At 35.9% G+C, this 22,860-nt stretch overlaps 2 protein-coding genes across 5 annotated transcripts; both read left to right on the forward strand.

Annotated features, from left to right (window-relative positions):
- Window positions 1–69: 69 nt before the first annotated feature.
- On the forward strand, window positions 70–2,723 carry LOC132098678 (single-stranded DNA-binding protein, mitochondrial-like). 4 transcript variants are annotated; one of them, XM_059504788.1, is made up of 7 exons: window positions 70–241; window positions 542–606; window positions 683–740; window positions 816–956; window positions 1,826–1,913; window positions 1,997–2,085; window positions 2,171–2,723. In XM_059504788.1, exons 2-7 carry the CDS (start codon window positions 577–579, stop codon window positions 2,209–2,211), a joined length of 447 nt encoding a protein of 148 aa, XP_059360771.1. In that variant the 5' UTR covers window positions 70–241; window positions 542–576; the 3' UTR covers window positions 2,212–2,723. The 4 variants fall into 4 exon arrangements, with proteins under 4 accessions (XP_059360771.1, XP_059360773.1, XP_059360774.1 ...); XM_059504790.1 differs by having other exon boundaries at window positions 567–606; XM_059504791.1 differs by having other exon boundaries at window positions 1,826–1,911; window positions 2,002–2,085; window positions 2,171–2,225.
- Window positions 2,724–2,990: 267 nt separating this feature from the next.
- On the forward strand, window positions 2,991–21,887 carry LOC132098677 (cyclic AMP-responsive element-binding protein 3-like protein 2). Its single transcript, XM_059504787.1, has 12 exons — window positions 2,991–3,509; window positions 15,312–15,540; window positions 15,617–15,795; window positions 15,886–15,970; window positions 16,543–16,724; window positions 16,801–16,947; window positions 17,030–17,088; window positions 17,700–17,768; window positions 17,936–18,035; window positions 18,175–18,298; window positions 20,397–20,640; window positions 20,724–21,887. Exons 1-12 carry the CDS (start codon window positions 3,414–3,416, stop codon window positions 20,791–20,793), a joined length of 1,584 nt encoding a protein of 527 aa, XP_059360770.1. The 5' UTR covers window positions 2,991–3,413; the 3' UTR covers window positions 20,794–21,887.
- Window positions 21,888–22,860: the final 973 nt, after the last annotated feature.

The raw sequence follows: 22,860 nt of genomic DNA on the forward strand, positions 1-22,860 counted from the left end.
TGATTTTCTGATTATGACATGAGAACAAAAATGGAACGATCGGTCGCTTTTGTTGCTAAGTTACTGGGGAATGTTTTGCAAAGCGCACCGGAAACCGCGTGGGGTTTATGAGCATCAAGATCTTATGAACTTGTAAATCGAAGGTAATCTTTACATTTGTATTTTGAATAAACTGCGAAGACCATCTAGATAGTAAATCGCAATCACTGTTACACGCTTCTTCTAAACGTGGTTAGTTGATGTAACGTTAAGTGAATGGCGGGAGATTAGCACGTGTTTCATCACTGGATTTACTGTAACGTGACAGAACAAATCTTAAATATTTAATATGACACTTTCGTGATCTATACATGAACCTGAGATAATAATATTGCATCTTCTATTGAAAAAAAAGTTAATTTTGAGACGTTAACATGTATTTCATTTTAACTATATTAAGGCATTATTATTTTTCAACTTTAGTTTTATGCAATTCTTTTTATGTTATGCTTATATTACTCTGATAAGGTGATTTTCTTTTATAGTGTGAATGACCTGTCAGCAAACATCTTCCTCATCCTCCTCAGAGTTGAGAAGATGCTGATGTTGAGAAATGCCTCCACACAGGTGAGCAAACAACATTAAGAAGTGTTCACGGATTATTATTATTATTATAGGCTGCTTTTTTATTCCGTCCTGACAGATACTTAAACAGGTCGTCCGACACAGGACTACAGACGCCAGTCTGATCTTGGAGAGATGTGAGTGTCTGCATGCACTGGCTTTTGTGAGACATGTTTGATAATGTCCTTCATCACTGCTTGGTCTCTTCACAGCTATAAACCGAGTGCAGCTTCTTGGGCGAGTGGGACAGGACCCCGTCATGAGACAGGTGGACGGCAGAAACCCCGTCACCATCTTCTCCATGGCAACAAACGAGATGTGGCGGTCCGGGGAGGGAGAGCCAACAAGTACAGGTGAGATCAATCTGTGTACCACTCCCATCATATTTTTGCAATGGAAAAGTGCCCATTTCAATTTTATGACTCCTTTTTTTATTAGATTTTTTTTTTATAAATGTATAATTGTATTTTTATATACTTTTATGACTTTACTATTATTATTAATAGTATTTCTTTATACTTTTCATGTTTATATATATTGTATGCTTTATATACACACACACACACACACATATAAATTGTGAAGGGTGTAAAAATTTAGCCTTTTTTAAGTGGCTAAATGTTATATAATTTATCATGATATTTTTCTGGTTATTGTTTTTTTTAGATTTAGTTTTTTTGCATAAATTAAATGTAGAGTGTTTTTTTTTAAATCAATGTTTTTTTTTTATAAATATAATTTTATTTTTATCTACTTTTATGAATATTATTATTATTAATAGTATTTCTTTATACTTTTCATGTGTGTATATATATATATATATATATATAATAACAAGAATAAAGTAACAATAATTTGTTGTTGTTTTTGTTAAGGGTGTAAAAATACATCCTTTTTTAAGTGGCTTAATATTATGTAATTAATAATGTTAATTTTGTGGTTACTTATAGTTTTTTATATTTTGTTTTTTGCATAAATTAAAATAAAAATAAATAAAAAATTTTTGTTTGTTTTTAAGTATCCATGTTCCTTGAACTTATGATAAATGATTAAAAATAAGTTGTTAAACAAAGACATAATGATAAAGTATGTGGGTGACAAACTAATTCTAGATTTTTCAATATGCTTTTACAGAAATATCATTTTTTTTTTTTCTGAAAAAGGTTCCCTTTTCAAAGATCTTAACTATGAAATGTGTTTTTTCTTTTTCTTTTTTTTGCAGGAGATGTAAGCCAGAAAACAACATGGCACAGAATTTCAGTATTCAAACCAGGCCTCAGAGATGTAGCGTATCAGTATGTAAAGAAAGGGTATGTTCCATATGTGTTGTGGAGTCAATTATAGATGTATATAAAACATACTACTGTTAACCTAGAATCAACCTTATTTTCAGGTCTCGGATTCTTGTGGAAGGAAAGCTTGACTATGGAGAGTACATGGATAAAAACAACGTCAGACGACAGGCAACAACTATTATCGCAGGTCAGACTTCACCACAGACTATACATGTCTTATGTTTTGCTTTAATAGTTCAAATTCACCAAGTATCATTTGTCTCTCTCCACAGATAATATTGTGTTTTTAAGTGAAAATCTGCAAGACCAGTAATAAAGATGCCTTCCCAGACTTTAGGAACCAGAAGAAAATATTTTATATAGTATAACTCTTCTCACTGACATTAAACTCTGTATCATTGTGTCTGGCCTTCACAGTCACACATAGATATATGAAGTCATGTTGTTTGTATGATTGTGTCATGCTGTCTTTCTCCGACAGAAAGCACTTTGACATGTGAACACATTTCTAAAGCCATGCACTGGATCAGACTCTCTATGTATAAGCAGAAATGTGAAATTTGTCTCTTTTTTTAGGATTTAAAAGCATCATGTTTAAAGTTATGTCTAACCGAATAACTTCCAGTTTGTTGTAAATGTTCATGAATAAATGTAATAGTTGGTCAGTAAAGGATTTGTTATCAGCGTCACTTAAAATGTACAAGATTTGTAAAACACCTGGTTTCAGAAACTTGTCAAGAGTTAGCTTTTGAAACCGAGAGAACAGTAGTTTCATTTCTTCCTTTTGTTTTTCACTCGTTTCCATTTGTTTGTGCGCACTTTACCCATCGTGTATTTTTGAATCAGTTTTTCATAGCCTCCAGAATATGCACTTTTTAAATGAGAGTAAGTTCTCTTTTCAATGGTATTTATTTATAAATATGAGTTAAGGCGGTGCTGAGTTTGGTACTCTTGGCTTTACACGGTTTGTTAAGCGATAACGCGGAGTCACATTTAATTGGAGCAATTTCACGTCAATCATACAATAGCGATGTCCTATTGGTCAGACGTCCTGTCCGTGATTTTCGTGAGCTTTAAACGTAACCGCTAATCTGATTGGTCGCCACACGGATTCCAGGGGCGGGGCATATGATAGAAAAGTATCATTTTATGGCATTTTTATGGGTAGTGTTTACAAACAGCATTGCAAAATATAAACTCATTGAAAAGTGCACATGATAAAGTTTGCTCGCAAATGTCTGAAATGTTACAGTCCCTTGTAAACAAATTTCGCAACTCCCATCATTTCCCCGCCCCCGAATTCCTGCCATTTCTCAAGGAAGGAAGCTGAGAGGAAAGTTCCGAAAACACTGGCGACAGACGCACAACTTATACTCAACTTTGCGCTGACAGTACAAAATTAACTCCGAATAGCGATCTGACGTGTTATTTGACGCATACGCTGACGAATAGTCTTTTTTGGAGCCTTTGAAGCGACGCAGCGCTTGACGCTTTACTACAGACGCAGATCAAGCAATGGAAATAATGGGTAGCGGGGAACCGTTTTTACAATGGGACAAAAATTTCAGCGAACTGTCCGAGCCCGGGGATAGCGATATTTTATACAGCACTGTAAGTAGGAATCATCTTATAATGCCGTGACACCATTGCCATCTGCTTTTATACCGTCCTCGCATGTTTTGATTTGTTGCAACTGGTGTGAGATCATCCAGAATGCATTTAAATGCATTCGAAACCTAATAATTTCCTACATTTGGATATGAAAAGCGTGTATTTGACTTGGTCGTGCACAGAGACGCTAATGTGTCAGTGGGTTCCACTTGGCTCCAAAGGATAAAGTTCAGATGGTGCAGTCATCCAGTGATTGTATCATGCTTATGCAGTGCCACACAAAGCAATGCAGATAAGTTTAGCCCATTTGGATAAAGTCAGAAAATGAAGCGCTGTTGCAGGTTTTGTAATAATAGGTTTGTGTTCCTACTTCTGCTCAAAGGGGCCTTTACTTGCTGACTAATTAGGGGTTTCACTGTTGAGTAGTTGGTGCATTACCAGTGTACTTTTTTTTCTTTTCCCTGTACAGCAGTGAATTTTGGTTAAAATGTTCGTGAATGCATGAGGAAAAGTGTATTTTTGGTCTCTAAGTCCTTTTTTTTACGCTTAATGCCTAATTTACACTGCAAAGGCGTCATTGAAGCGCTTCTGAAGTGGCATTTAGGTGTCTTTATACACATACTTTATATACACAAACTCAGATCATGCCACCTCTGAGCAGCATTAAATAGTCTGTCTATAAAGACAGCTAAATCCCACGTCAGAAGCGCTTCCATGTCGCCTTTGCAGTGTACAAATACCACTATGTTTTGATACTAGGGCCTGAATGCTGTTACAATTCACACCGCAGAACTTGTCTCCTAGATGTATGATCCTGAGTGAAGTTAATTCCAGATGTGTGGTACATTAACAGCAGTTTCTAAGCTGAGATCCCATTAAATTACCAGACACGACAGGTTACGCCTTTTCCAGACCGCATCAGAGCAGTGTTGGTGTGTCTGGGATTCATAACCCAGCAGTATCAGAGCGATAACATACACTTCCAGTAGATCTGTATATGCATTTTGAAAGTTATGAACTGTTCATATTCTCCTTCACCTTTAGAGCAGAATGGGGTCTTTGTTTTATGTTCCCATCGGCCCCATCTGAACACACACGCTCCCCCACCTCATGGGTGTGCGCGTGTGCCGGTTCTCCTCACTTTTACTTTTGCTCCCCAGGGTTTATTGACATTGAATACAACAATGCAAACTGTTCTCAGTTGGAAAGACTACAGCTTGCTTTGTGGGTTCAGCCTGTTACATTTGCATGTTGCATCTAGACTGTTTTCCTTCTGCATTATGATTCAACTGTATGACGGTTGACTTTCGTAATTGAGTTTGTGTTGTAAATTTGAGGCATTCCAGGTCAATAAGGGTAATATTTAACCAATAGAGATCTTCAAACTTCCCCAGTTGACTGTTTAAATTAAGACATGTATAATTTATTTGTATTACAAGTTTTAAGAAACGTTGTTTCAAAATGCAAAAATGAGGTATTATCTAATTAAATATGCATACATTTCCAGAACAAAAGTCTGAAGATTGGATAAAGACAAGTTTACAATTCTTTTTGTTAATGTTAGTTTTCTCTTTTTTTTTACACGGGATTTTTGATATCTCTCTTTTTATCATTATCAGAAAATGCAGTCAACAGTTAGAAAAAAAAAATAGTAAATTTTTCAGCAAAATATATATATTTTTAAATCAGGTAAATGTTGTATGAACAAATCCTTCTGAATATGAATGGGAATAAAACTGTTAAGTTTATGTATGTAAGTGCTACTGAGGTGGAGATTTCTAGCTTTTAATTGATATGTACACTACATATGCAAATAGATAAATTGCATTGCAAAATAAAGTGTATTTTGTTTGTTTTCTTTCAACTAGTCTGAAACAACACCTTATAAAAAGCCAAACAGTGCAAAATCTCAATAATTAAAAAAAAAATACTTTTTTTTTTTCCTGAAGTGTCTTGACTTAATGCATATCTGGAAAGAACAATCTCATATAAGAAATACGAACATGCCCTTTTTATGACTTAATAGGCCTAGTAATACATGCATTGTGAAGATTATGTTCATTCATAATCTTGTGTATAGGGTGTGTGTTCATACCTTCCTGTATAATGGGCTTTTTTTTGCCACTTACTCTTTAACTAAAGTGTCAGCTGTAGAGCTTAGATCGGGCCCAACAAATCAAGCCCGACCCTACCCGAGCACGTTGTGTCCGAGCCCGGCCTGGCCCGACACGTTCACTGTAATTATGAGCCCGAGCCCGATTTAAACCCGACCATTTTTAATATGTGGGCCGTTATAACCAGGGGCGGCACCAGATTATTATTTTTTTTACCGCAGGTGCTGCTGTGCTAGATCATTTAGGCTACGGGGGAGCTGCTCAGTTATATATATATATATATATATATATATATATATATATATATACCGTATTTTCCGAACTATAAGTCGCACTTTTTTTCATAGTTTGGCTGGTCCTGCGACTTATAGTCAGATGCGACTTATTTATCAAAATTAATTTGACATGAACCGAGAGATATGAACCGAGAGACATGAACCAAGAGAAAACATTACCGTCTCCAGCCGCGAGAGGGCGCTCCATGCTGCTCAGTGCTCCTGTAGTCTACACTGAAGACATAGAGCGCCCTCTCGCGGCTGTAGACGGTAATGTATTTCTTGGTTCTTGGTTGTAAATAAATGCGACTTATAGTCCGGTGCGACTTATATATGTTTTTTTCCTCATCATGACGTATATTTGGACTGATGCGACTTATACTCAGGTGCAACTTATAGTCTGAAAAATACGGTATATATATATACCGTAGGGAAGTCGTGGCCTAATGGTTAGAAAGGGGAGTCGTGGCCTAATGGTTAGAGAGTCGGACTCCCTATCGAAGGGTTGTGAGTTCAAGTCCCGGGCCGGCAGGAATTGTGGGTGGGGGGAGTGCATGTACAGTGCTCTCTCCACCTTCAATACCACGACTTAGGTGCCCTTGAGCAAGGCATCTAACCCCCAACTGCTCCCCGGGCGCCGCAGCATAAATGGCTGCCCACTGCTCCGGGTGTGTGTTCACAGTGTGTGTGTGTGTTCACTGCTCTGTGTGTGTGCACTTCGGATGGGTTAAATGCAGAGCACGAATTCTGAGTATGGGTCACCATACTTGGCTGAATGTCACGTCACTTTCACTTTCATATATATATATATATATATATATATATATGCGTGCCGCATTTAATGCACGAGACAAAGCCAACACATATGTTGTCACTCCACACGACTAGTTTAAAATGTTTCCATACCTCCGATTTTCCTCCAAACTTGCTCAAAGTTAATTCTCCTGTTTTAATTTTTTTCTTTGCTTCTTCAAGCTCCATGTTGCACTTAATCTACTGAATAGTACAGCACGCACAGCAGGTGTGATGCGAGACTGCGAATGGACGAGACGCTGGGCATGACACGTGACGTGCTTTATCAAGGGCCCGACCCGGCCCGAGGACGGTGGCGGGAAATATCGGCCCGACCCGTGCCCGAGCTCGGGTTCGGGCAGAGAATCTAAGCTCTAGTCAGCTGTCATATTTCAGGTGATTTAAAACTAACTACATAATCCAAGACTCGATCCCTGCTTTAGGACAGGGGTTAAGGAGATACTGATGGGAGCAGTTCAGCCGTCATGCTAAGCATTTCTTAGTGCTGATAATCACACTGACACGATTAGACTGGACAGCACATTATCTCATGCAGAGTCAGACTGGGGTCTTCTTCCTGGCCTGTTGTGGAAACCAGAGCAAGTATGAGGAAAGGCATGAGTTTCTGCACTAAACTTAAGTCGTAAGCCTTCAGCTTTAGTAGTGCATTACTTATTTGCATAACTTCTCATTAGTCCCAGCTGATGGTCTGATGTTATGATCAGCTGATAGCCCATTTAGGTCAATGACATGATCGTTGTTTAGGGAAGCAAGGTTTCATAGGAGAAACATGCATAGAAATCAATCAGCCGGCATACAAAACAATGTCTCATCATTACCAAATATTGGATTCAATCTTTTAAGCAGCTTGTCTTCTTTCAATTCTTTCACTTCTTTTTTTGGATGGATTGATTTTAGGCCTCTTTGAGTTTATGTGCCTCAGTTTTTGAGTGAACATTACTAAAGTGATCCATGAACGATAGATAGATAGATAGATAGATAGAATAAATTATTATATAAATAATTGTTTTCATTGAACAATTATTCAATTTAACATCTAAAACTGAAGCAAAAAATGTTTCTTAAAGAAAATGTTAAATGAAATAAAAAAATATAAAAAACAATTATTTTAGTAGTTTATCATTTAAATTTTTAGTTTAACCTGATGTGCTAAAATATCTTAACTGAAATTATTTAAAAATTATATATATTAAAACATTTATAAAATATTTTATATATATATATTATATATACAAAATTTATAAAATTATAAAACAATTTAAGAATAATTATTAAAATAAAACCAGTTGTTATTTGAAATAAAATAAACGTTAACCAAAATAAATATAAAACTATAAAATTCATTTTGAGTTTTATACAAAAAACAAACAAACAAAAAAATTACACTAAAAACCCCAACAAAATTCCTACAACTTACTAGAATTAAAATGAAAATGGAAAATATAAATTAAAGACTGTTTCAAAAAAGGAATTAAAATGATACTAAAATAACTTTTTAATTTATAATATAAATTACAAGAATAAATTCTTCTAAGTTATTATAAAAAAATGTGTCCAGAAAGAAATGACATAGCAACCGCATAACAGCATACGAAAATAGCAAAAGAAAAAAATATATATATACACACACACACACACACACATAAATTAATGTATTCTACATATTGATGATTTGTGTGATGATTCATCAGGTCAGTTTATTGACGGTGCACAGCGTGTCAGGATGGAGTGATCTTGGGTTCCACATTTGTCACTCAGGAATCACGTGGTACTGTGATGACTCAAGCTTTAGTGGAGAACTCTTATGGGACGGGAGGGGGTGAGTCTGTTGGCAGGCGGTTTGTAAACCCTCTGTGCTCCGTGTGTTTGGCATTATCCCCTCTGCTCTCTGTGGGATGAGTGGACACAGACTCAGCCTGTTCTCCGAGAGGGCAGGGCTTTCCTACGTCGTTCTTGCAGGCTGCATCATTCTGCGACGCACATTCTCGCTCTCTTGCTCTGAATGGATGGTTTGTATGAGCTGAAACTTGAACATGAACCTTGGTTGAGTGCACACACATTCATTACTCATTACTGTGTCTCATTTTCTTCATCATGATCTTGTGGTTTCACTCGGCCTTGTCTGGCCAGTCATTGTAAGTGCCCCTTAGAAGCTGATCTTTCTTTGAGTTAAACAATGTGTTTTTGCCGGTGTTGTAAGTTGTAGTGGAGGTGCTGCGATGCAGTAAAGGTTATTACCTTCGAGAGTATAATATTGCTTGAGAAACAATTTAATCCACTGATTAAGCCACTGATTTTGTTGGTGAGCTGCGAGTTTGACTTTTTAAGCACAGTGGTTTCCCCCTTATTTATATATATATATATATATATATATATATAACTTTTTTCCATACATGTATTCATTTTATATATTATATTTTAAAGTGTTTAATATAAATATACCTATTTTTAAAGTAAATAAAACAAACATTGAATTACATTTTACAAGAAAAATACTACTTTTTTTAATGTAACGTGTTACAATATGTTGGTAATTACTTTTTTTTATTTATTAGCAAATTCAGTGTGCCACATTGTTATTTTAAACAAATATTTAATACAAATTTGATAAATAATCTATGTAAAATTTGTTTTTGAAAACAAAAATCCAGTAAATTAAATATTTTACATATAAAAAGTGCATCATCTCATTTATTTGTAATGTTATGGGAGACAAACCAAACAATCAGATATGTAGACTGACATAAGTGCTCAAAAACTGCTTCAAAACTGAATTACTGAATTCTTGTTGTGCACAGTGTTTCTCCTGTTTGTCAGCGCTGGACATCTATACAGTCAATACTGTTTTTCTCTGAATTCAAGCTTTTCACACTGAACGTTATCGTTTTCTATTCCCAGTCCTAGTTTTGCCCATTAATTTCTGTGCAAATGGATAGCATGTTATAGCAGTGTACATTGCTCATTTAAGCCATTGCTACTTGTGTATTGGACATGCAGGGTGTCTTTCACTCCATTCAGTCTGAGGTTTCCTGTTCCTCCCCTGAAAGATCAAACAGATTGGTGATCAAGTGTTTCCAATCAATCCAGATGGGATTTATTTGTTTTCCGCTGTCACTGCATGTTTACGTCCAGCATCCTTTAAGGTCACTATTGGCCAGTTGTTGATTCCAGTGGATCCGTTTCCTGAATCCCCAAACACTCACACATCACTGTCCGCAGGGGGAAGGGAGGATGGGATGCCCCCAATCTGCAGGATGTGTTCAGTCATGTTGTGAATTCGCAGCACAGTTGCTGTTAAAGGCATAGTTCACCCAAAAATGAACATTTGCTGTTCATTTACTCACCCTTAAGCCATCCAAGATGTAGATGAGTTTGTTTCTTCAGTACAAAAGTAAAGAAGATTTTTAGCAGAAGCTGTGGTACTTGGCGAGTCATAAAATGTGGCTTTTGTCACTTTGAGAGACAAAAAAGCATATACAGGCAATATATTGAGGTCTTATGAAGTGAAATTATCAGTCTGAGCTATCGCACACGAATCACTCTTTTGAACCAGTTCTTTTTAGTGCTTCTTTGTTGTCAAACACATGTTGCCACATTTTATGACTCAACCAAGGACCAGTTCCAGCTAAAAACGTCTTTCATCTTAATCTTTGATGGCCTGAGGGTCAGTAAATTAACAGCTAATGCTCATTTTTTGAGTGAACTGTCCCTTTAAGGCCACTTTCACTGAACTAAGCGGAAGATGACACATTTTACGCTCAACAGTTACACAGAAGAACCAGGCCGATTCAAAACACATGGAAAGGGACTCATGGAATTCACTACAACAATGCAGGCACACATTAAACTCTAAACTTTAAACAGATGTCCTGTAGGGCAGGTTAACTTTGTATTTGGGTAATTCGGACACTGTTACTCAGCTTTGGCTCCTGTCCTGGAATACTACTTAAAATTGAGACATTTCTTGTACAACAACATTAGAAGTGATCTGTCAACTGTGCTGGAAGTTCAGTGTGTTGTTGAGGACAAACCTTCTGGCTTTCCTCAAGCTCTCCAGTCCAAAGTAAATAGATCTTAACATCAGTGTGAACATCAGATCCAGTGGTGTCTAAAGGACAAGGTCCAGCTTCACCAGCGCTGATCTTTGTCTCCTGCGGGTTCGTCTTTCCTCACATCTGTTTTTCTGCTTAAAGGGTTGCATCATCTGTGTCCTTGTTTGGCTTTTAAACTTCCTCTTCCTGCACACACATTCACGGCCCCCTTGAGAGGATTAAACAAATTACAGGCCGCTGTCTGAATCCACCAATGCCACTCCCAGCGTCTCTGTCATTACAACTCTCTGAGCCTCTGTGGCTCCAACAACTATTCGGATTCTCCAGCTGGGCAAAAACTCAGAAAGAGTCATATTGCAGTACCCCCATTGAAACATGTACCTTACACCCATCCAAACTACGGACAAAGAACCCTTCACTGCCAAAATCCACCCAGCTTCATGCAGACACTCATATTGATGGAACGGAGAGCATCTTACTTAATCAGCATACTACTCATACTTCATTAGTACTATGTGTAAGGTGCATAAGATTTTTTATTTTTATCAAATCTTAAACGGAAGGATTTTTTACTGTAGTGATAAATTTTGTGCCTCATTCTCATAGTATAAATATTTTGAATTACAATATATATTGTATATTATATATTTTGTGCATATCTATCTATCATTGTCCATCTATCTATTTATACGTATAACATTTTTTAAATAAAATAAAATATTTGCCAAGAATAACTTTTTTTTTTACTTTTTAAAAATATATATATCATCTTAATGAAAAGAATAAATTAAATCGTCTTTAATGTTTATATGGTGTTTTCTTAAGGCATGGAAATCACACAAAGTATCGCAGAATCAAAATTGACCATCATTGTTTTAGTTTTACCTTCCTAAGTAACACAGTTTTGCTCTGAATTGGCATTAAAATGCAAAACAACCTAATTTCCAAGACTATTACTGATGGTATTTATGTGAAATATAGACTGTGCAGTATGCTGTGCACTTCTATTCCATTGCTGTAAGGGAACTGATCCCAGACCAGGCACTAAGATGTGATAATTTATTTCCTCAAACTGTAGGAAAATTTACGTTTGTCCTCCTCCGAGTGAAACGCTCTCTTCTATTTCTCTCAAAGAGAGCAGTCGACACTTAGCAATTTCCAGCAATCATCATAATCATTGCATGCTCAAGAGTGTCAAATGTAATTGCATATCAGCAATGACTTAATAATACAGTGACTTTGTTACGGCCATAAACCGTATGTGAATTCAAACAGAAATGAATGGTGCGAATGCTTTGACATGTTATGTCACTCAACACCCACTCCTGACCTGATTTGAACTGCTGCAATTTTCAGTTGCTTCCTCATGCAACATGAAGCGTTCACCTTAAGTGGCCTTGAAAAAGCTTGCCGTTTTTATGCTATGGTTTGGGGCTGAAGACGGCATTCCAGAAAAGTAGTTCTTTGCCAAATATGAAGTTCAAGCAAGAGAACTGTTTATGCAAACACAATTACTGTGCCTTTGGTGGACGGCAGGCTCAGGAACATCTGCACCTGCATGCATTTCTCTCCAGATGTAGTTTTCTCACCATGATGTGCACAGACAGAGCTGCTGCTGAGGAACAAAAGTGGGAATCTGGGAAATGTAGGGCAAGGCATTCCAGAGCAACTTTGTCTCTTGCATTCTCAAATGGTTTCTATCTCCTTGTTGCTTTGTGTATTGGTTTAGCTGTTTTCTTGTCTTTCTCTCTGTTTTTTTGACTTGGTAAACATCTGAATCAGTCTGTAATTGATCCTATACGTTGGCTTCTCTCCATTTTCATCCTAGACTCTACCTCTTTACTGGTTTGCTCAGTTTGACGTTGTTTAACTCATTTTTCTACCTTGTGAGCTGCCTGCCTTGATTGCATTTGTAAGCAGCTTTCTTTTTTGAACCCGTTGCCAAATCTGTGTGAATTCATAATGAAATGACTAAATTTCACCGAACAACAGTTAATGTGAGCGTATCTTAAATCAACATTGTGTATTTTATGGAGAATGCAATCCCACAGTACGTCGCAAAAGTGGGAAACGGGGTTTCTGTAGTTCTTACATTAGTTTTATTTTTCCCTTCTACAACTGAGGCCTTAAAATGTCTTAGATCAGAGCAGAATTCCTTAAATTCATAGTCCAAGTTAAGGCATCATATGTTATATGCTTCCTCAGAAATGTTGTCTTTTTTTCCTGTTTATCTAAATGTCTAAAAATCCTTAAATAAATTTACTTGAGATGCAAAATGAAGATATGAAGTTTTGTTTTCTGAGAAATTAAACACAATTAAGTAAGCTTATGCTTAAAACGAGAACAAACCTCTATCAGTAGGTGATGAAAACCCTTTCTTTAAGTACATCTTTTTGAGGCAATCAGTAGATATTTGTTCTTGTTTTAAGCATTAGCTCACTACAATTTGGTCTCTTTCTCAGAAAATAACACGTCTTATGTAATTTTGTTTCTCAGTGTATCTTGATTTAAGAATCTTTTAAGAAGTACTATTAACATTGACTTAAAACTTAAAAAAAATGACTTAAGACTTTGCATTGGCTTTCATAAAACCTGCTGAATCCTTGGAGATAAATGTTGATTTGAAACATTTTTATATCTAAATAAAAATACAATGTAAAACACCCAATATGTGTAATTTTATGCTTATTAGAGTCATGCAAACTCTCACTTTTTGTGTGAAGTGCAAAGTTGCTGTATATGAACAGCGTTCCAAATCATCTCTAATGACCTTCCTTTTCACTTAGGGTTACAAGGAAGATGCATGTTTTCTCTCAGTATGAACATGAATGTTCTATTAATATCTAGTGTCTAAGTGGCCTTGAAAGAGTAAACTTTATGCATTTTAGCATGTATGCATTTCAGTTACTGAAACTGCCAAAAACTCATGGTTGGTCATTAAGTCAAACAAAAATTCATATTTTTCTGACTCTTGGTGCAGTATGTTGCTTGCCATACTACTGTCAGTCGGCAGCACCAAGCATCATGTCGTCTTCTGTCAGGTTGTGCTAGTCAAAGCAGCGTTGTTTGATCTTGTAATCTGTCTTGATTGGCTGAAGCCAAAGACCTTCGTATCGCACTGTGTGGCTGTGCAGATGAACAGATGAACAGTTTGAAGGTCTGCGTTGCGTTGAGCCTCTTCCTGCAGAAGAGCCGTCTGGACTCTGACTCAGCTCTGCAGATGGAGATGAGAGTTTTTATATTCATAAATTATATTTTGAATATAAATGTTCTATAGTATATAATGCCTGTATTGTAAAAAAAAAAAAACATGGTTTAAACTTTCAGTTTTTACTAAGTACAAATGTAATAAGTATGATTAATAACCAGTCAGCTAGTCATTATTGAAAAATAATCTCATTAAGAATGATTCAAGAGCATCCTTGTTAATGATAATGAGTCAAAAATGCTGTAGACTGAGCTTAACGTGTTGAATTCAGGACATTCCTTTGAAAAGCAGCTGGAGAGAAGAGCTGAGAAGAAAACCCAGCTGACCTGAGTCAGCCCAAGTCTTTTAAGAGATGAAATGAATGTCTGGAAGCGCCTCAGCCTGTCTAAACCTGTTGCTGGGGGGCTGGAGCGGCACCCATAGGAATGCCAAGGAGAAGGGAGGCCGCTGTCTCTCAGCCTTCTCACTGGAATAGTATCCAGGCGTCTGATTGGATGAGAGGCAGCCTGATGCACTCTGATTGGTGGAGAGGGTTGCCCTGTGGGTACTTGCTATAATGTTTAGTATGTCCCTCGATCAGATCTTCAAAGAAATGTGCTGATATATATTTTACAGTCTGCAATTAAGGCCTGTTTAACCAGCTGCGGTTTAATGAGCACTTCATTTTAGCTCTACAGTCACAGCTTGATCCTCGTTCTTAAACCTCTTAAACCTCTCATCCAAAGGTAAAACACTGTTTCAGACATTTTTTGTGTGTTATTGCACTGTAATTAAAGATTATGATTAATATCGGAGTGCATTACTGAGTACAGTAAATAATATACAGTCTTGTGGTCATTATTGTAATCATAATACAATTTGATATAATTTATACAATTTATTGGTTTAAAAATTTTAATAATTTATTTGTATGTATTTAAGAAGAAAAATATTACATGTGTGGGCATATATTGTAAGTAGTTAAAATATTTAAAATATTAAAACAAATTAATTTCCTTTTAAAATAAAATAAAATAAAAAATAATAAAATACAAATAACTAAACAACAATATTTAAAAAATATTTAAATTAATGAAATTAAATTTAAACAAAAAATTAACAAATGTAATAATTCATTTTAAAAAAATTTTTTATTTGTTTGAGAAGGGAAAAAAAACTTATTACATGTATACTTACAAAAAAAAAAAAAAGTAGAAAAAATGGAATTAAATATGCATTTAATAAAATTAACTTTAATAGTTTAAACATGGCATTTTATGGTCCAAAATTAGGGTCTCTTTAGCTCTGAAGTCACAGCTTTTCTTGATCCTAACCTTCAAATTCGTGTTCTTTCTGTGCAGCACTTCACCGAGCTGCTGGATGATCTGTCCCAAGAGGCTTTGCTGGGGCAGTTGTTAAGCGACCCGTTCCTGTCCGGCCGTGGTGATGCTATGGACACAGAGGATGATCTGACCCCTGTGTCTCCAGTGCCGCCACACATTCAAGCCGAACACAGTTACTCGCTGTGCGGAGACTCGCGCCCACAGTCGCCCCTGTCCCATCTGCCCGGAGAGCCTGACAGCGACGCCGGTAAGACTCGACCAGAAACGGTTTCCAATTTGATAATAGAAATCTGAATTAAATGCAATTACATGTGTATTTTTAGGTGATACAGACAATGATGAGTGGCCCATGGAGCAGGAAGATAAAGGGCTGAAGATGGAGCCTCTGCTGTGTGACCCGTCGCCCGTCCTGCTGCCCTACCTGACCCTCACTCTGACCCCCGAGGGTCCTGTCTCTGAGCCCGTGACTGACGCCCCACTGACTCTCCCTCAGGCCACACAGGTTAAAGTGCTCGGCATGAGTGAGCATGTGATGGCAGCCATGCAGTCAGTGGGCTTTTACTGAAGTGCTGATTTCTCCTCATATCTGCAGGTGAAGGAGGACCGTGAGAGTTTCAGCTCTCAGATTAAACTGGAGCCACACGAGGTGGATAAGTTCTTAAACCTCTCACCCAAAGGTAAAACACTGTCTCAGACATTTGTGCATCATTGCACAAAATGAAAACACCGGAACACATTAATGAATAGAGTAAATAGCATACTGTCACTTGGTCAACTGTTGATGCTCTTGAATCATCTTGAATGGGTTTATTTTTCAATAATGACCCGCTGACTGAACATTACACTTGTGTATTTGCCAAAATAAAAAGTACACAAAAATTGTAAAATAAATAATGAAGATGTAATAATTCTAATATTTTAATTGAAATAATCTATAATAATAATAACAATATTTTAACTGAAATTATATATATATATAATTATATATAATTATATATTTTTTTCAGTTAAAATATTTTTATTATTACATCTTTATTATTTATTTAATTTTTTTTTTTTTTACTTTTTTGGCAAATACACAAGTGTATGTTATGCAAATAAAAATTTTATGCAAATACACAAGTGTTTATATATATATATATATATATATAATAGAATATTTAAGCCAAAGATTTTCATAAAGCAGGAATTTGACCACAGAAAGCAGTAATTTGACGGATCACAATCAATCTGTAATGTTTTTCTTCAGGCCTGGAGTCTCTGCAGATGCCACCGACTCCTCCCAGCTCTCACAGCAGCGACTCGGAGGGCAGTCAGAGTCCGGTTCACCCCTGTGCTCCTGCCAGTCCCACACAGACCCCCACTGTCCTCAAGGTGGCGCCAAGACCCCCGTCTTCCCTCTCCAGCTCTCCTCTGCTGACTGCACCCCATGTGAGTACAAAGACAGGACCTGTTGTATTTTATTAAAAAAGATGGTCAGGTGACCTCCTCTGGTCTGATCTGACAGAAACTGCAGGGCTCCGGTCCTCTCCTGCTGACGGAGGAGGAGAAACGCACGCTCATCGCTGAAGGATATCCTGTGCCCACCAAACTGCCCCTGTCCAAAGCTGAGGAGAAAGCACTGAAGAAGATCCGCAGAAAGATCAAGAACAAGGTCGGTGACAGACTGTAAAAAGATGCATACTGCGAATCTGAGTACTAAAATTAATGTCAAATGCACAAACAACGATTTTCAGATTTCAGCACAAGAGAGCCGCAGGAAAAAGAAAGAGTACATGGATGCTTTAGAGAAGAAGTAAGTCTGATAAATATTCAGCAGATTTAATTAACATACAAGTACAAATAAATGTTTTCAGCTTAAGTTCTTAGAGATGTCGCAAATATATTGTAAATATAAATATATGTATGTCAACGTATATATTTACATTAAAATATATACTTAAAATATACAATTGAGCTTTTTCAATCAGAAATAAGTCCCCTTATGGAAGTAAGATGGATTGCAGATCCAGTTTGATGCTAAATCAGTGTTGCCAGATTGGAAATGTCCAAGTATCGTACCAGAAGTTCAAAATTATCGTATTTGGAAGAAAATGATCCTACACGAGTCAAAAGAGTTATTTAAAGTGTGTCTGTAATGAGCCGATTTCGTGTATGAGTAAAGAAGCCCTATGACTGCAACTACCATCATTTACTTTTCATAAAATTCAGAAATTATCGTACATTACGGGATTTATTTCATTATTGATCGTACTTCGTACAGAGGTAAAATTATCGTACAAATACGATAATTATCGTACGTCTGGCAACACTGCGCTAAATCATTTTTTTAAGAGGTTTTCAGTAGCTGCGTGAAACCCTCATGATAATCTGCATGTGACATTGTGATATCCTCTGTATCCACAGGGTGGAGACATGCTCCAGTGAGAACAGTGAGTTGCGCAGGAAAGTTGAAACACTGGAGTGCACCAACAAGTAAGACCCTCAAACCTTTTCATGATCATTAAATCATTAGCTTATATTTTGATCTCACATGTTGTGTTGCCGGTTGAATTTCTGGTCCTTGATGATACATGATCTGCAAACGGCTGCATATTGATTGTGTAAATGTGTGTGTGTGTGTGTGTGTGTGTGTGTGTCAGGTCTCTGCTGCAGCAGCTGCACTCGCTGCAGGTGGCGGTGGCAGGAAAGGTCCCGCGGTCCTGTCGGATGACGGGCACCCAGACCTCCTCATGCCTCATGGTGAACGTTCAGCTCATCTGCTCACATGTGTCTGTGTGTGTTTATCTGAGAGAATGAGCGGGAGGACGACTAATGCAAACACCGACAGAAGCACTGCTGTATTGAGATGCTGATTCTCTGTTGGTTTTGTTCTGTGCAGGTGGTGGTTCTGTGTTTTTCGGTGTTCTTGGGGAGTTTCTACCGAGGCCTGAGTCCCTGTTCCTCTGTCACGAAAACAGATCTGAGCAGAGAGATCTCCATACAGGACTCGTACACCACTACAGGTATGCATTAACCGAACTAAAATATACTGAGACAACAAACTTTTCTCTTCATCACTTAATGGTCATTTATTTATAGGTTTACATCGAGTCATAATAATATCTCTTCATATAAAGCTAGAAAAAAAACCTATTTTACTCTCTAAGAAAAAAAGATCAATATATGATACATCTAATTAGAAATTAAATGTATTTGCTATGTAATTATACAAACATGTGTATATGTGTGTGTGTGTAAATATATTTTATATTTTAAAATACAATAAATATCCAAATAATTATGTATATATGATCACTGTACACTATTGCATATGATTTATTGAAAGGGGTCATATGATGCTTTCTTAAAAATCTTTATATTGTGTATTTTGTGTAATAGAATATGTTGACATGCTTTAATGTAAAAAAAAACATTATTTTTCAATTATTATATATCCATTTATAATTTATAGTGTGTGTGTATATATGTATGTATATATTCATATATTCATTATATAATTAAATCTATAATAAGCAAGTAAATATATAATTGATTATATTAAATTATCTATTTAAATAAATATTAATCTTTAAACGTGCCATTTGTTTGTATATGTCAGATTTTTTGTGTGTGTGTAATATAAGTAATTATAAGTTTTACCTGTAACTTTTTTTTTTTACATGTATTAAATTAGTGATACATATATTCCAGTTATTGGTTTAGTAAATGTTTGTATAATATACTTATCTGTTGCATATATTCAACAGTATGTCTTCATCTGTTTGTGTTAGTTTGCCGTCAAGCTTGATATTAAAGTTGTGTCATCAGTAAAGTCATCAATTGTGTGAGGCTATGTATTTATTGACTAAAGTATGGATTTTATATTAATGCAGAGGTACTAGAGCTGCTGTCGTATGGGGCGTTTTCATATAGATCCAGCCCTAATACACACCTGCTGCTTGTGTCTATTGCAAAGCCTCCTGTAATTTGCTCATTCTCTATCTCTCTTGTTGACTAAAGAATGGAGGAATGGCTGGATTTGGATCCATATTAGTGGTCTGTGCTCCACTCTTGAGCTGCTGAGAGTCATTATCAGTGCTGGAGTGGGCCAGTAATTATCATGCCTTTAAAAGCAGAGCGATCACTTAATCATTACCGATCTCTGATCTGCCCACAACATGTTTCTCCCACGCGCCTCATTCAGCTAATGCACCGCTTTATCAAACTACTGTACTAATAAAAGCATACTGTACTCTCTTTAGATTTTAGCAGTACAGTAGGCCTTGTTGACACCTGATATTAATATCCATCTCAGTTGATACAGTCACAAATGCTCAGCCGAGACATATGCTTTCACAGCAATAAAACATAAATAAAAAAAATCTCCCTGTTGGCCTCTTAGGATATAATTTATTATAAAAACTATTTAAATTATTTTTAAAAATTATTAGAAATAAATGGAATAAATAATAATATAAATAAATAATAATAATAAAAAAAAAAAAACTTTTTGTCATTTTCTTTTTTGATTTTCAAAATGCCAACACAAAAATAAATCACAAAAAAAAAAGAAAAGACAAGGAACAGATACTGTCAGCACTGCTTGTAAATATTGCAATATTATATATATATATATATATATATATATATATATATATATATATATATATATATATATATATATATATATATAATATGTATATATATATATGTAACCCTGGACCACAAAAGCAGTCTTAGGTGTCAATTTCTCAAAATTGAGATTTATGCAAAAATTAAGTTTTGATATATTTATAGTAGGAAATTTTCCAGATATCTTCATGGAACATGATCTTTACTTAATATCCTAATGATTTTTGGCATAAAAAATTTACACCAGCGACCACTAGATAACTTATTTCAAATATAAATGTTATTGAACATATTTTATTAAATATATATATATATAATATGATTTATTTAATAAAACATGTCCAATAACATTTATATTTGAAATAAGTTATCTAGTGGACCATGTGTATCCCTGATAGAAATGTGATCTGAGACACTTCACAATTAGCATCTAGTAATAATAAAGCAATAAGAAAAAGACTTCAGTGTGATGTTTGCTCATTTCCGCAGTGAAGTCCCGGAACCTGTTGTCCATTCCGGAGCACGGGGGTCTGGACGAGCCTCATCCCATTGGTCTGGGTGGGGATTATCCTGAATGGGATCATCAGGCTGATGTAATGGTGGCTTGGCGTTTAGAACAGCAGCACAAACAGGAACAGGAGGAGCTACCTAGAGCAGAGCCCCGCCCACTTATACTAATCACCAATGAAATACGAGCGCAGAAGTCCATTGTCATAGACCTGCACTCACACAGGTAACGACCTTCCTTCTGTGGCTGCTTTCCATTGGATGATTCAGTGACACATGGATGTTGAACGTTCAGTTGTGTTTTCACAGGTCAGATAAGTGGTCAAACGAGACTGCTAAAGTCATAGATTTGGACAAGACCGTCAACGAGACGTCCTGAGATCCCTGCAGCGACGGGGCGATAGGCTTCACATTTATAGTACTATTTTACTTAGATCTCCTTTTTTTTTTTTTTTTTTTTTAAACAAACAGAAAACTCAAATGTATTTTATACCATTCCAGCAGTATATCAAATTTTGATACTCATGTACACTATTTAATTTGTTATATGCTTTCAGTTTGTTTTAATATTCATTCTTTCTTTTCTTTTCATTTCTTTGCCTATTTACCCCGTGCTACTGAGAATATGTGTTGTAATATATATAAAATTCGCATCTGTTTTCATATTCACGTGACGATGGAAATGGCATCATGTAGCATGTCAATCAAAATGCCTTTTCCAAAGATTCATAAAAACAGTGCAAAGATTCAGACTGTATTAAAATTATAGGCTAAAAGCTCTGGAAATTTGCCATCTTCAAACTGTAAACAAAGCATTTGTCTGAATATGTAAATATTTGCTGTATCCTTTATTGCAAGTGTGTTGGGAGAGATATGAATTAATGGGATTGATATCGATGGAGATGTTTGTCATTGAGGGTGTTAAAAGAGAGACAGTATGGACTTGACATGAAAAGGATGGATGCTCTCCTTCTCTGAAGTCCCTCATATGATGTTGCCCTCTTTATTAAGGACAGATGGCCCTTTTTGTCCTCATCTGGCCACCATCCAACCCCCATCTGTGCTCTTCTGGGAGTAAAAGACGCTCGCTGACAAGTCTAGCGTTCTCTTGCTCTGATATGAACGGTTGTGACGACCGGAGTCCTGAGCGATCTGCATTCAGGCGTGGTGTGGACTCACTTGCACTGCGTCCCCGTAAAATGGATCTGTTATTTATTATTTTTAGTATGCCTTCCATCCTTTTATCCTGGAAACAAGATATGTTTTTTTCCTGACCTGATGCATTCAGATGTCTGTGTCAGTAATGATGTGCATTTCTTATGTATTTGGCAGCGTCTTAATTACATTACACTTTCCCTGCATCACAATGCAATTTCAGGCTCTTAAAAATGATCTTCCTGAAATCACTCTGCCTTGTTTTTGGCCTGTTTTCTGCAAGCAAATAAATATTTTCCTTAGTAAAAGCATTGTAAATCATGCGTCTGAGCCATCATTTTGCTCTTTTATGCATGTTAGCTTTCTCTGTATTAAAATATTAAATTAGCCGAATTTATGTTTGTTGTCTTACTAGGATGTTGAGTGTTGTTTTATTGTCATTATATGACTACTCTAGTTGCTTGACTATTAATTTTTTCATTACGACTGGATCTGCATTATAATTTTCCTGCCTCTCAAGGTTGTATGCAAAAGAAAGGTGTTTCTCCACATAAGAGAGTTCATATCATGCACTTCATAACTTAAATCACATTAACCAAATTGTGTTAGAAGAAAAATGCATGTAGTCTCTAAACTCTCATGACTTCTTGGAAAAATTATGTTAACCCTTAGATAAATGTGCTGTTGTGGACATATGGAGGTGATTTTTCAATTATAACAATATTTCCAGGATATTTTGGTAAATGCATTTGTTCTAGTTTGATAAAAGATTCAATGTGCAATTCTTTTTTCTAATTTTTAGTAATCTAAAAAAAATTTAGTTGGGTAAAAGATTAAACCTTTTTTTTAATAAATTAGAATGAACATATTAGTTAACACTTGAGGACAATAGAACCAGTGATAACTAAATTAAATAAAAAACGATTTATTTTCTGATCCATAAAGAAAGGAACTGAAATAACAAATATATGATTTAATGTGATCGTATTATATCAATATTAACATCCAAGGCTTTTCTGTCAAATCAAATACTGCGGGTGTGTCCAAATAATATTAATAATATTATAATAGCAGCTTTTCTGTCGTAACAAAAAATAGAGGGCGTGGCCAACATGATAATATTAATAAATCCTACATTCTTGAGTTATAATATCATATACTAATGACCAATACAAGCGCCATAAACCAAAATGATCTATGTTTATTATTTAAAAAAAAATTATTAATTTCTTTTATTTTTTCGCTGTGTCTCAGGAGTTTCCTGGCATAGCAAAGGGTCTGTAATCACAAT

The sequence above is a fragment of the Carassius carassius genome, chromosome 22, assembly GCF_963082965.1.
Source record: "Carassius carassius chromosome 22, fCarCar2.1, whole genome shotgun sequence".
Taxonomy (NCBI): Eukaryota; Metazoa; Chordata; class Actinopteri; order Cypriniformes; family Cyprinidae; genus Carassius; species Carassius carassius.